The sequence below is a fragment of the Podarcis vaucheri genome (genome assembly GCF_965113315.1).
Source record: "Podarcis vaucheri genome assembly, chromosome: 1".
In the NCBI taxonomy this organism is placed as follows: Eukaryota; Metazoa; Chordata; class Lepidosauria; order Squamata; family Lacertidae; genus Podarcis; species Podarcis vaucheri.
This window is the reverse complement of record NC_138759.1, coordinates 32,174,786-32,189,459: the sequence shown is the minus strand read 5'-3', so window position 1 is coordinate 32,189,459 and position 14,674 is coordinate 32,174,786. Positions and strand designations below refer to the sequence as shown.

Below are 14,674 nucleotides of genomic sequence, written 5' to 3'. Positions count from 1 at the left end.
TTGTTTAAGTTATCACATGATTTCTTGGAACACACAATGTTGCAAGAGGGATCTATGAGATTCCTTCTGCTTTCCTGCTCTCCAGCTAAGTATCTTGACCTTAAACCCAGAATGCAAACACTGAGATAGGGAGACAATGTTTTTGGGTTGCCATTGGGGACGTGGTACATTAGACATATCTTGTAGACTTTGCTTTTGTTTCAAGGACAAAAGTCTGGATAGTATCTCTTATAAAATGTTTGATGCAATATCACAGAGTACTGTTGCTTGAGCTGTTCATAATGTTTTTAGTAGCCCTCTGCCTTTCAGCTAGGCTTTCATTTTGTTTAGAGGAATAATTTGTCGGGTACTGTAGTTTTTTCAAAGTTTGCTGTTGTGACTCAACATGTTTGACTTATGTTTGGTGGCTATCCAAGGTGGGCTTTGGTGTCAAATTAATTTTTTTTATTTTGAATTTTCATTTTATTTATTTGTTAACATTCTTATATTACATCGGTAAAAGTTGTCATATTACATTACAGGACTTACTATAATATAATTTCCAACATGTATACAAAAATTATATACAAATTTTATATACCTAGAAAGAAAATGAAACAAACAAAAAGAAAGAACAAAAAGAAAAAAGAAAAACACCCCCCCAATCATATACAGTGGTACCTCGCAAGACGAAAAACGCGCAAGACGAAAGAGTTTTCTGTTTTTTGAGTCGTTCCGCAAGACAAATTTCCCTATGGGCTTGCTTCGCAAGACAAAACGTCTTGCGAGTTTGTTTCCTTTTTCTTAAAGCCGCTAAGCCGTTAATAGCCGCTAAGCCGCTAATAGCCGCTAATAGCCGTGCTTTGCAAGAGGAAAAAACCGCAAGACGAAGAGACTCGCGGAATGGATTAATTTCGTCTTGCGAGGCACCACTGTACATACCAACACACTAGACTTCCTGTCTTTCCCATTGTATATTCCTTTTTTACAAATGAATGTACTCTTATTATTGTATATTTCTTTACATTTTAACTAATACATTCCTATATCAATATGTGCTCTTAGTCTTATTTCTCAACTCATTCTCACTCCAACATCAATCAAATGCTAGCATAGATAGCGAACCTTTACTGTATTTTTGAACATATGTTTTATATCTATCCCACTTTACCATAAATTATTATTTTGAATTGCCTCTCGGGGTATTTGTTAACTGCGTCATTTCAGCAAATTCTTGTAGCTTGCAATGCCAGTCCGTTATTGTTGGGGCTTCTTGTTCCTTCCACCCTTTGCCACCAAAGTCTGAGCTGCGGCCGTTGCATATAAGAATACCTCCCTAAAGGCCTTCGGGATGTCCCTGCCAACAATGCTTAACAGAAAGGCCTCTGGTCTTTTAAAAAAAGTTATTCCAAACATTTTTTTCAACTCCTCGTAAATTAAGCCCCAGAACACTTTGATCTTCCTACATGTCCACCACATATGATACATCTCGCCATTACTCCCACCACACCTCCAACAAGTATTCGCTAAATTTTTATACATCTTTGATAGTCTTGAGGGGGTGAGGTACCATCTGTGCTGCATCTTTTCTTTGATGTTATAACACGCCGTAAATCTCATATTTGTTCTCCAAAGCTCTTCCCATTCGGCCATCATTATTGGATGTCCAATGTCCTGTGCCCATCTAATCATTGTTGCCTTAACCTCCTCCTCCTTAACTTCCCATTCCAGGAGGAGTCAATATATTCTCGAAATTACCCTGATTTTATTATTTATTAATTCAGTTTCGAGTTTAGAGGGCTGATTATCAAATCCAATCTTTTTATCTTGTTTAAATATTTCGTATATTTGATGGGGCTTTGGTGTCAAATTAAACTACAGTGGTGCCTCGCAAGACGAAAATAATCCGTTCTGTGATTCTCTTCATCTAGCGGTTTTTTCGTCTTGCGAAGCAAGCCCGTTGACGGATTAGCGGATTAGCGGCTTTTATCGGCTTATCTGCTGATCGGATCAGCTGATAAGCGACTTAGCGGCTTAGAAAAAGGGGGGGGGGAGGGAAAAAAACCAGCAGGAACTCGCAAGACATTGTCGTCTTGCGAAGCAAGCCCATAGGAAATTAGTTTCGCGAAGCACCTCCAAAACGGAAAACTCTTTCGTCTTGCGAGGCATTCGTCTTGCGGGGCACCACTGTAGATGTAATTTCTCAAATGAAGTCATAAATGGTAATGGTGTTTGGCAGACACTGCCTTTAAGTTCTTGCATATTATATTATAATATAATGTTATGTTATATTATATGATGATATGATATATGATATATGATACATGATGATATATGATGATATATGATATATGATATGATATACGATATGATATGATATATGTGATATTATTATTATTATGTCATTGAACTGATAAAATATGTCCTGATATATGGGCTGGCAGGGTGGCCCTGGACATTTTGCCACTGTAGGCAAAATGCCCCACCACCTGACACCCCCCCCCCCAATCCAGGCCCCCTCCCTACCCCCAGTGTTGTGCCCACACTGTTACCGGCCTCGCCACCATAATTGCACCCTTGTCTGCAGCTGCACCCTCACTGCCTCTACGATGCAGCGGCAGTGGTGAAGGTGCAGCAATAGCAGTGAGGGCAAGGATGTTGTGGCAGCAGCATGGGCAGTGAGCTGGCAGTGGCACAATGGCAAAGCACGGGTTCGATCTGCTGCCGAGGCAAATTGCTTCACCTCCTCGCCGGCTTTGAGGGTGGTATGCTGAGCCAAAGAAAAGTGCATTGGATAATTGCAATATGCTTTTCAGAATAGTCTGCATACATTTGTAGTGCCCTTAAATATGTCCCTCACATATCGTGACTACAAATTCCTGCTAGCCAGCTAGATTAACCCAACCTTGCTGCTTTAACTTTGCCCTGAATGTGAGCCCAGGAGGGCCAGAAGTCCTGCATATGAAAGGCAAGTTTTATTTGAGTATTGAACTGAACTAGGATGTGCATTTGATTCTGGCAAAGGAGGGGGACTGAAATGAGCTGGACAAGGGTTTGGCAATGGAATTTTCCCAGGAAATACCAGAAAACATTTCCAAAGAGAAAAATAAAATAAAATTAATATAAAATATAATATAATATAATATAATATAATATAATATAATATAATATAATATAGGTGGCCAAGGAACAGTAATGTCTAATCTTTGCACAGTGTTCAAAGTGCTTCATGAGCACTATCGAGTTGCGAATGTTGCAACATTCCTGCAGGGTAAGTCAGTTTTATAGTCAAATATTCTATTTCCAGAGTGCAGGGTGGCCACATCAGCACCCATGTATGAGAGGAAAGTATCTATAGGCTCGTGGGACCCCTGAAATGCACAAAAATACAACAGATCTTAGTATTGGCATCCTCTTAGCATCAGTGGTACATTTCTTGATGTGCAATATACAGTACTTTTCTGTGTATAAGACTAGGTTTCTTAATTTAAAAATCATGTTCAAAATTGTGGGTTGTCTTATACACGGATACAATCTCCCCCCATTTTCTCAATTTGGAGTCCCCCAAAATAGGGGGTGTCTTATACATGGGGGCGTCTTATACACGGGAAAATATGGTAACATTGAAGCTGAGTTTCTCTTGGTGTGGATTTGAACAACTCCAAAGCATCCTGGGGAGCTTTGATCCTCTTTGTTTTCCCTTCTTACTCTTGCCGTGGTGGGTGTTAGAATCTGGAGATTTTAAAGGACAGCAAGGCCAACTAGGGCTCATTATAATATTCATTTGCCAAGGATCCCCGCTACAGCATAAATGGAAGTTGGAGGAATTCATTTTTATACTTTATTGTCTGTGAATGAGATGAAGGTGAGATGAGTGAAGAAGATTGTTAGGAAGATAAGATGGGGAGGCAGAAACAAAAGCTGGGTGTTGGTCTGGATCTCCCACAAACCCTTAACCAAGAGGTGGCAAGGCTTTAATGTGGGGGGGGGGGCAGGGGAGGCCATAGTGGTTTGTGAGACAAACCCCAATGCAACCATATGGCTGGATGAAGTGGAATATTCTAATTACAGGAGACACTGCAGATTTGCCATTTATGATCTACAGTAGTACCTCGGGTTACATATGCTTCAGGTTACATACGCTTTAGGTTACAGACTCCGCTAACCCAGAAATAGTGCTTCAGGTTAAGAACAGTTTCAGGTTAAGTATGGACCTCCGGAACGAATTAAGTACTTAACCCGAGGTACCACTGTAATTTCTTCTAAAGTCCAGGGGAGAAAGTGGAGTGTGTGTTGTACAGTGGTACCTCAGGTTAAGTACTTAATTTGTTCCGGAGGTCCGTTCTTAACCTGAAACTGTTCTTAACCTGAAGCACCAATTTAGCTAATGGGGCCTCCTGCTGCTGCTGTTCCGCCGGAGCCCGATTTCTGTTCTTATCCTGAAGCAAAGTTCTTAACCTGAAGCACTATTTCTGGGTTAGCGGAGTCTGTAACCTGAAGCATATGTAACCTGAAGCGTATGTAACCTGAGGCACCACTGTATTCCAGCAGAGATGTGGCTCCTGAAAAAATGACTGGGTTTGTAAAACTAGATGCCAGCCTGAGGGGAAATTAAGCAACACTGAGACACAAATAGCCTGCATACCACTTTCTGTAGCGCATCTGTTGGCGCTTAGCTTGGGCCTGACTGCAGTGCACTTATTTTTGGGATTGGTTGCATTTATGGCAATGGCACATCCAATCCCCACAACCCGCACGTACCAGGGACTTCCTCTCCTCTGCTCAAGGCTGCTGTCCAGACATATGGCTGACAGTGGGAATTGTGGAATAAGCACCGGTCTGGTAAGGCTTCATCAGATAGTTGCAGCCTTTACCATTCTGTATGAGTTTTACATGGCTGAAATATCTCCCTAGTGAGGAGGAAATAGGGTGTAGCCATGTGTCTTCTGCCCTTGTGGGTCTTGCAGTAGCCAGCAAAACCGGTGTGATTATTTATTTTACTATATCTTAGTGCTGCTTTTCAGAAAATTATTGTTTCCCAAAGAAGTTCACATTAAAAAGAGAGGGAGGGAGGGGCATTGCTACCGGGCTTACAAAGACACAGCAGGGAAGGCGAGAGGGTGGAAGAAGTAGAATCATAGAATCATAGAGTTGGAATAGACCACAAGGGCCATCGAGTCCAACCCCCTGCCAAGCAGGAAGGAAATAAGTTCTTTAAGGCCAGAACAAAGAGGTGAAGAATAAGCAGGCATTTCTCTGTAGTTGAGTTTAGGCCATTTTCTGTTTATTTATTTGCTTGTTAATGTTTCCTTATTGAATCAGTCTTTTGGGGGCTCTTGTTCCTTGGTGGATGTAGAGCATCTTCCTTCTGTGGTCCCAGTGCAGCTGGCATTTGGAGTGGAGCATCCTTTCTGCAGGTTTCCTGCAGCTGCTCCTTCTCTGGCTGATGGATGGGACCTTCTTGGTCTCCCCTTGGCCACAACGCTATTCCTGGGAGGCAGGAGCAGCAGCTTCACAGCACCTTCCCATGCTGCCTTCAGCTGACCCTGGGCAACTAATTAAAAAAATGTTTCTGCTATCCCTTGGTTGGGGGTTTGATTCTCAAGTTCACTTTGGCAAGTTTCTGTGTCTTGGCAAATTGTGGAGAACAACACTGCTTTTGAAATTTAGGTGACTGGTATTGCAAAATGTGTTTGTTTGATATTCCAGCTACATTGCTCTGTTCCTACCTTGTTCTGGAGTGTCCCTTTGATCTGAGTGGTGCTTACTCATGTATGGTTTCCCCACACTTGGAAACCTGTTTGGTTCCTGAATCTCTCCTCCTAGACAGTAGCCATTAGAAATCAGACCCCGAGGCTGTACTTTTAGATCTACTTCCCTGTGAGTAAGCTTCATTGAACTCAGTGGGAATTTTCCATTTAAACATGGATAAGATTGCACTGTTAAGGAAAAAGAGACTGTAGGATAAACATTAAGCCAGTTTGACTTAAAGGCCACGGGTTGGACCTGCAACAGTCCCTCCCTTCCTGGTCCCAGTCAACCACCTTCTTCTCTTCCAGGTCTCTCCATTCCCTTCCTTCTCCCTCTTGGTTTTCCACCCTCCCCAACAGTGCACTTCATGCCCAGTGAACATGCTCAGCCATCACTGGGATGCTTTTGGGTCCTATCTCTTTAGTCCCCACCCCCCACCCCTTTTTGTATTTGTGCAAACTTTGGTGTTTCCCCAAGCTGGCTAATATTTCCTTTTTAGCATGTGGTTGGTGCGATTTTGATGACAGAAGTGATGGCACACTTGCTTGAGTGCTGGAAATAAAGGAAGATGCTGCTCAGTGACTTGAACCTCTGAGATGAGTTGTGACCAGGTCAGAAGTCCTTTTTGAAAGTGCCATGTCATAGGCTGCTTGGTCGCAAGATGTGTTCGCATTTCCGGCTGTGCTTTCTTCTGTAGGAGTTATATCTGCCTTTCTTTCTTACTCTGCAGAATTTTTTAGCTGATGACCATGCTCCCTGTGGTATTCTGCTTTCCCCCTGAATAGCTCCGTGTTTATGCATTTCTGCATGTGGTTATTTCAGATGTTCAGTCCATAAAGGCTTACTACAAACTCTGCCAAAGCTGTTTTTCTTTTCTTTTTTAAAATGAAGTTCAAATTGCTTTTCTAAATGGAGTCCTTTGTGCTATATTAGAAAGCAATATACATTATTTGTGTGTGGTGAGGTTGAGTCAGTCTATTTGTGTTTTGTGCAAACCAGCCTGGAAAGGAGGGTGGAGGATTGTGGTACTTGGAGGGTGTTTGCCCATCAGAGGTTTTGCTGGTACCACTGGTCATATACTTCCTCCATGAAGGCGGTTCTTACATGGGAAAGGATCATGTGTCCACTTCCATGTTTATTGGGGGAAATGCATCCACTTAAACACACATGTATTTTTGGTTGGGGTTACCCTCTATCTATGCTGTGGTCCAAGGGATGCGGGTGGCGCTGTGGTTAAACCACAGAGCCTAGGACTTGCTGATCAGAAAGTCGGCGGTTCAAATCCCTGTGACGGGGTGAGCTCCCGTTGCTCGGTTCCTGCTCCTGCCAACCTAGCAGTTCAAAAGCACATCAAAGTGCAAGTAGATAAATAGGTACCACTCCAGCGGGAAGGTAAATGGCGTTTCCGTGCGCTGCTCTGGTTCGCCAGAAGTGGCTTAGTCATGCTGGCCACATGACCCGGAAGCTGTATGCCGGCTCCCTCGGCCAGTAAAGCGAGATGAGCGCTGCAACCCCAGAGTCGATCACAACTGAACCTAATGGTCAGGGGTCCCTTTACCTTTACCTTATGCTATGGTCCACTGAAAATCACTCCCAATATCCCAACTCCAATGCCTATAATTAAATAAAGGGGGGGGGGAATCACAGATATCTTACACTGGGTGTTTGGGGAAATAAAACAAATGAAAGCATAAGATGTATTTGTGTTTGAGTAGAGCTGAAGCAGGACTGGAGAAAATAGGGCAAAGTGCAGTGGGGTGTCAAGTAAGGCTATATGCACCACTTGAAAAGAGAGGTGATGTCTCTTGCCTTTGCATTCATTTCCTTCCAAAAATCCCGAAAGGCCTGGCAGAGCTCATTAATTCTTTTTCTCTCTGACAGACATTTCAGGCTCATTTTAATTGTGGACAAAAAGTTTTCTGGAAAATCCTTCTAGGAGGTGCAAGCATAAGGGTTGCCAGGATGTGTGAGTCTTTGGCTGCTTTGAGAAGTAATGCTCAAACCTTTTCATTTTGCTTTTGTCTGTAATAAAAAAAGAAGTGAAAAAGCAAGATTGACTTTAATGTATTTTTAGGGGGCTTCTTTCTGCTTTTTTACTCTTCGTTTAACAGTGTTCACAAAACACTGGGTAGTAGACAACTGAGTTTTACTTCGAGTGGACCTGTTGAAATTAATGGGCCTAAGTTAACCTTATTAATTAATTTCAATGGATGCACTCCGAGTACAGGGATGTGGGTGGCGCTGTGGGTTAAACCACAGAGCCTAGGACTTGCCAATCAGAAGGTCGGCGGTTTGAATCCCGGCAATGGGGTGAGCTCCCATTGCTTGGTCCCTGCTCCTGCCAACCTAGCAGTTTGAAAGCATGTCAAAGCGCAAGTAGATAAATAGGTACAGCTCCAGCGGGAAGGTAAACGGCCTTTCTGTGCTCTGCTCTAGTTTCACCAGAAGTGGCTTAGTCATGCTGGTAACATGACCCGGAAAAACCGCGGATAAACGTCGGCTCCCTCGGCCAGTAAAGCAAGATGAGCATTGCAACCCCAGAGTTGTTCGTGATTGGACTTAACTGTCAGCGGTCCTTTACCTTTTCCTTTTCCTCTGAGTAATGCTATGTTGGATGCTACCCGATATATCCAAATTAAAAGTTGTTCTTGGAGCCTGTTGTGGTTTTCCTGCCAATGGAAGGAACTATATTGGCAACTGTCTCCGAACCACATGCAAAGTGCAGGATTGCCCGTCATGACAGTGAAGAAATTTGACGAAATTTATTTTATCCTAACCACCAGCTGAACATGTAAAAACAGAAGAAATGACAAGAGGAATATTTAAATTTTAGGTTTGCTCTGATCTACTATTGCATGCTTACAAGGACGCGGGTGGCGCTGTGGGTTAAACCTCAGCGCCTAGGACTTGCCGATCGCATGGTTGGCGGTTCGATTCCCCGCAGCGGGGTGAGCTCCCGTCTTTCGGTCCCAGCTCCTGCCCACCTAGCAGTTCAAAAGCACCCTTAAGTGCAAGTAGATAAATAGGGACCGCTTACTAGCGGGAAGGTAAATGGCGTTTCCGTGTGCTGCGCTGGTGCCGGCTCGCCAGAGCAGCTTCGTCACGCTGGCCCCGTGACCCGCAAGTGTCTCCGGACAGCGCTGGCTCCCGGCCTCTTAAGTGAGATGGGCGCACAACCCCAGAGTCGGACATGACTGGCCCGTACGGGCAGGGGTACCTTTACCTTTACCTTTACTATTGCATGCTGGACTGTGGGAGGAAGTAGCTGGCATCAGTTTTAGGATTTGCTATAGTTGTAGATCAGGGATGGGGGACCTTATTTCCTTTTCAAGTAAAGGCTCAGATCTGTATGCTTTCCTCACAGCTATACAGAAATTAAGCTGGTTGTCTTCTTTTGGGGACCTTGGGAATTAGTGGGGCCTAATTTCTGAGAGAGGACTTGAACAGAGTGACCTGAATAGAAGCAGCAACTTTGAGTTGTGGTCTAAAACATGGCACAATAGTTTATGATGCCACTGAGTCATCAAAAAGTCTACTCTATCCTTGGGCAAGGCACTTACCTTTGAGTTTGTTTGTTTCCAGTCCACAAAGTGGATGCACTTACATATTTGTAGGGTCCTTTTCCAGGATGAACGTGATAAGCAGTTTGAAGTGCTTCTCACACTGAAAGTGCTAGTGGCAAAATTCTTGGAAATCTTTTCTTAATTGTGCCACGCACTGAAGTGGGATATGTTGTGCATTACATTATAGCAGGGATGTCCAACTACCAAGGGACTGCAATCTGTTCCCAGTATAAAAAACTGGCAGTGATCTACCCATTGTCATTGGAGGGAAGAGCCAAAGTTGTGGAGCTTTTTTTAGGGGCCAACATTACATTCGGTGATCACTTTCTTTCATCCCGCAATCTACCTGATAGACACCACTGCATTATAGCTTTCAGTTGTGGCTCTGTCATTCATATAAATGATCTGAGTTTCAGGAATCTCTGCCCACATTTGTCTCACTATGATAATAGCTCCAAAGCAGCCCAGGTGTGGAATGATAAGAGGGACTTTCAGGGCGATGCCTGGCAAATGAAGATCTCCAGCAAACATTGTGGGAGTTAATGATTTGTAAGTTTAGATGGTATTATTTGTTTCACAATTGAAAACAAGTTAATATATTGAAAGGTCAAACATGACACAGTCCATAATTTGAATTTCTCCACCATAACATGAGGAACTATTTAGTTTTCACAATTTATTTTGTAACGCATTTGTCATATATCTTTGTGATAACAATGATATATTTCAGTTTTCCTAAGTTCTGCTCCTGTTTCACAGTTATTGTGAAATAGCTGGTAATACCAACAAAACAGAAGCGATGTATTCTGGTTCTGTGTTTAAACAGCAGTCCGTAGAGTTGGTTGTGACAGAGCAGGGCACATTAACCTAAATATGCAAGTCAAGCCTTCCATGCAGAAAAGCAAAGCTTTGATTCCACCTTCATACAAGATAAGCCAGACACAGCCATGCAGCCTGCATAGCAGTCACAAATGCTGAAAGTCTGGCCTGAGAGCCCACCATAGTCTGTAAAAGAGAGAATAAGTTTTTCCAGTTCACTTAGTCTATTTAGAGTAGACTTCTTGTGAAGGAATGCCCAGTTAGACAAGAAGGTGGGACCTGCTACAAAATACTACATTGTCTTTTTATCTCAGAATAGGAATGTTTCTAAGAAGAGAAGAGTCTGCTAAATTAGGTCAGTGGCCCATCTAGGCCACAATCCTGTTCTCTTAGCAGTAAATCAAATGTTTAGGGGAAATGCAAAGGCAGCACCTGAATGCAACAGCACTGCCTCCTTGCGATTCCCAGAAACTGTTGAGCCAATCTGCTACAACCTCCCACAGCAGACCAGCCATCCCCACACCAAATTCCCAGTTTCTGTTTCCCAATGTGAGTATGCTTAGTCCTTATTGGACAGGCTCCCCCTCACACCTAAGTTGACCGATACCTCTCTTTGGTTTCTCAGCACCCCTGTTTTAGATCAGTATCTGTTGGCACTCACCACCTGAGTTTGCTCTTAAAGGGAGTGATGTACTGCATTAACTAAGCCCATTCTCCCTGCGTCTCAGCTAGGAGAACTGACATGCTGGGATGTCACAGCATGTACAATATTAGGTTCGTCCATATTTGTTAGCTACAGGGTTGATAGTAAGTACCCATCCTTATCGACTCGTATGAATATCTTTAAAAGGATACCTAGTTTTGGATTTCCTCTTTGAAAAGGCTTTGCATTTTAAAATTTAGGAAACAATTTAACCCTGTTGTGTATTTAGGATGGCGATGTATTTATATATAGGGCTGAGGCACAAAGTGCTAGGACACCTTAACACAAGGCTCAGTGCAAGAACACTGCATTCTAGCGCAATGAGCCCTGGTTGAAAGTCCTTTGCTGTGTAAAATAGTGAGAGTTCACAGGAGGCAGCCTAAAAACCTTCCTGACAATGGGGAGCTCATCTGGGCTTAAACCTCACAACCTTTAGAAAACACTTCGATACATTTTTATTCTTTCAAGACTTCAGTAAGAATATGTAGCTTTTGCTTAAGATGTCAAAAGGTTTTTGCTTATGTATCTTACTCATGTTGATGTTCTATAATTTCATCATTGTTATGGGTGTTATGGTCCTCTGTACACTGTTTGGGGTTTTGCTCAGTTGAATAGGTATATTCACACACAAATTGGTATTAACTTGATGTCAATTTGAGAGTAAACCTAAGAGGAACCCTCCTGGATTCAGCCAAAGGCTCGTCTAGTCCAGCCTCCTGTTTTCATAGTGGCTAACCAAATGACTATGTAAAGTCTGTTAGGATATGAGCGCAATAGCATTCTTCTTACTTGCGATTCCTAACAATTTGTAGTCAAAGGCACACTGCTTCAGTCCTAAGGACTGTATTTTACTAGTGTCTGGCTTCAAATGAATGTTGGGTGGGCTTAATACTGGTCTTAAGAATGTCTAGCCAAGTGTATCCAAATGATTGGATATTTGCGCATACTTCGCCAGCTTAAACTGTGGAATTTGGCTTTAGCTGGTGAAGCTAGCATAAGCAGAATTGATAGCTGTAGAGTTCTGAGCCTTTATAGGATTTGTTAATCATAAAATGGTAGAGTTGGAAGGACAAGGGTCCTCTAGTCCAGCCCAATGCATAATGTTGCTCCTGTCAGGATAAGTGGCGGTTCTGCAGTGATCACTTCTTATGGCTTTTGGTAAAATATGCGATGAAGTAGATTTAAAACAACCTCCTCTGTAGACCGTAGGTAAGTTTGCTGGATTAGACAAGTGTGAGAGATGACAGACGCCATCTGATGATGTTTTCTGTGTTTAGCTTGGCATTGCAGTGGGTTTCCTCCTGCCTCCAGTTCTGGTTCCCGATGTGGAAGAGGAAGAGAAGCTGGCCTATCATATTAGCATCATGTTTTTTATGACTGCAGCTGTGGCAACAGCACTCTTCATCTTAGTAGCTTTTGGTAAGTAGATTTAAGTGGGATACAGTTTAAGGCTGATTTATAAATCAGGTTTGGACACTCTGTGAACTCTGGAAATCGTGAACTTCTCTTTTTGACACCTGCTTCCTGTAAATATGTACTGTCTGGAAATAGTAAATCCATATGACAAACCTCTAGGTGAGAATGATGACTAAAGTTTGCACCAGATAGGTTTATTCTTTTCTGAAATTGGCTTCTCATCAGCTAATCACCAGGGCTTGCAAAGCGCCATACACATGCCATGCAAGCAACGGTGATCAGCTGATTGCTGAAGCTTCCATGGCTTCATCGCCACCTGATCACTCATAAGGGCCAAAGATCATGTGACACCAGGTGATTGACAGGCTGAGGCCCCACCCATCTGTCAAAACCAGCCCACGGGATGAGGGAAACAAGTTCCCAGCCCCTGCTCTGCAAGGTTCTTTGCCAATGCCCCTATGTTTGTTCTGCAGAGTCGGGCACAGCATCCAATCCATTCCTAACTTCTGGTTCTGTGCTCTTTCCATAGTGTTCAAGGAAAAGCCTGCACATCCTCCAAGCCGGGCCCAAGCCTTGATCCACACAGCATCACCTGAGGAATATTCCTATCTGCAATCTATTGTCCGTCTGTTTCGCAATGTCAACTTTGTGCTTCTAATAGTCAGTTATGGTAAGGTTCCTTTCCTGCTGTTAAGAAGCAGCCAATATGGCAGTTTCTCTGTCATTCATTTTCTTTAATTCTTAGGCTGCCTTTGTGCCATACAGTACTCAAGGCAGCAAGCTTAAGTATAAAACAGCAACTCCTTTTGTAATAAGCCGTCCTTTAAAAATAACAACAACACAGAAAACATTCCAAATCGAGTTAAAGATAAAATAAAATTAAAATTAATTCTGCTTTTAGAAAGACACATACCAAAGCATCCAATTTCCTTTAAGACAGTCTGCAACTAATATTTGTGTGAGGAAAGAGCACAGTCAGAACCACATCCCATGATCAGTTGTGATTTGTGTTCCCCTTTCTGTTAGCCCCACCTATGTAAAAGGTTGTAACTTTTTATTAAGAAGAAAGCTTCCTTGTACTTAGTCTTGACAGAAGACTCTTGCTGCTGTCAGCACCATCATCAAAATGTTTAGAGGCACTCCTCTGATTTCTTCATGTCTCAGTATTGAAGACACAATGAACATTTCTATTCCACCCCTCTTTATTCCACTGCTTTAAATGCTAAACTCCATAAGAAACAGTTTGCTAACTTTGATAAACAACAACTCCTCTGAGCACATGCAATTTCATATTTTTAACTCAATTAGTCAGTTGAATATGAAGGTTGAAACTGGAAGCTCTATTTGCCAACACAGTACAGAAGGATAGTTTTAAAACAAGTATTTTTCTTCCTAATTTTGCAAACACATACACCAAAAAACCTTTAACAAACCAGCAACTTAGAGAAAATAAAAAGGAAGGGAAAGTTTTTGAACTGTTCCACCCATTCCTTGCCCACAAACTATCTCTAACCCTTCCCATTGGAGTTCCAGCCCCATCTTCTGCAACGTTTGACGGAATGTTGACTCCGTAGAAGCAGTGAAGAAAAACCCAAAAACTGGCTGTAGAGAAGTCAAAGGTGCTCAATGCTGCTCTTGAAAGACAGCCCTCACTTTCACCCCCCGCAAAAAAACCCCAACAACACCTGGAGGCCCAGCTATGGCTCATGACCCAGGAGTTAGTTACCCCTGATTTAGGAGATTTTGTGCTTATTTAAGTGTGCTTGCACAATTCTCCCACTTTTGTACATGGTAAAGAAAAAGGGGGAGAAAACGTGTTACTTAGGAAGCCTTCTAGAGTGCCTGGGGGTTTTTCTTCACTTGTGCTTTTTCTGCTTTAGGGCAAAACAGGAAGCCATCTCTAGTGTGCTATTTCAAGCATCCTTGCTTTATGTAGCAACTGTGCACAGTTGCACTGAAGTGGCACATTTTGAATATGAAGAAACCTCCTTTGAGGAAGCATCTATAAACAGGGAGGAGTTGTAAAGGAGTTCTGTGGAAATGTGTGGGCAGGGTTCAGCTGAGGAGTCCTGTCACCAGAAGCCCTAAGCAAAGACTTTCACTTGCACAGAAGGCCTGCCCTGCCCTCTCCTGCACACACACACCCTGCCCCAAAATTGACTCAGGAGTTGGGTGGGAGTACCCCCGGGGACATCATGTGGCAGGAGAAGAGGGGGAATTATTCTGTCCGACAAGCTGGACTGCTTGCCCAGATAGAATCAAAGCCTCATAATTCCTCCCAATGTCTTCTGCTCAACAGAAGTCTCAGTTATGGGCCCACCACAGCGAGAGTGATTTGATGGTTGTGTTCAGTTCTCTCTCCACAGTAACAGAAAAGATTGATATGTCTCCAGTTCTCTATGGCTTCTCTCTAGCTCTAGACAACAACCACCTTATTTGTTTA

At 42.9% G+C, this 14,674-nt stretch overlaps 1 protein-coding gene across 2 annotated transcripts in view; it reads left to right on the top strand.

Annotated features, from left to right (window-relative positions):
• The window catches only part of FLVCR2 (FLVCR choline and putative heme transporter 2), a 47,444-nt gene that overhangs the window by 7,761 nt on the left and 25,009 nt on the right, over nucleotides 1–14,674 (top strand). For both annotated transcript variants that reach the window (XM_082233439.1, XM_082233440.1), the window contains exons 2-3: nucleotides 12,093–12,234; nucleotides 12,761–12,901. In XM_082233439.1, the coding sequence (XP_082089565.1) occupies nucleotides 12,093–12,234; nucleotides 12,761–12,901 (283 nt within the window). The remainder of the gene's footprint in view (nucleotides 1–12,092; nucleotides 12,235–12,760; nucleotides 12,902–14,674) is intronic.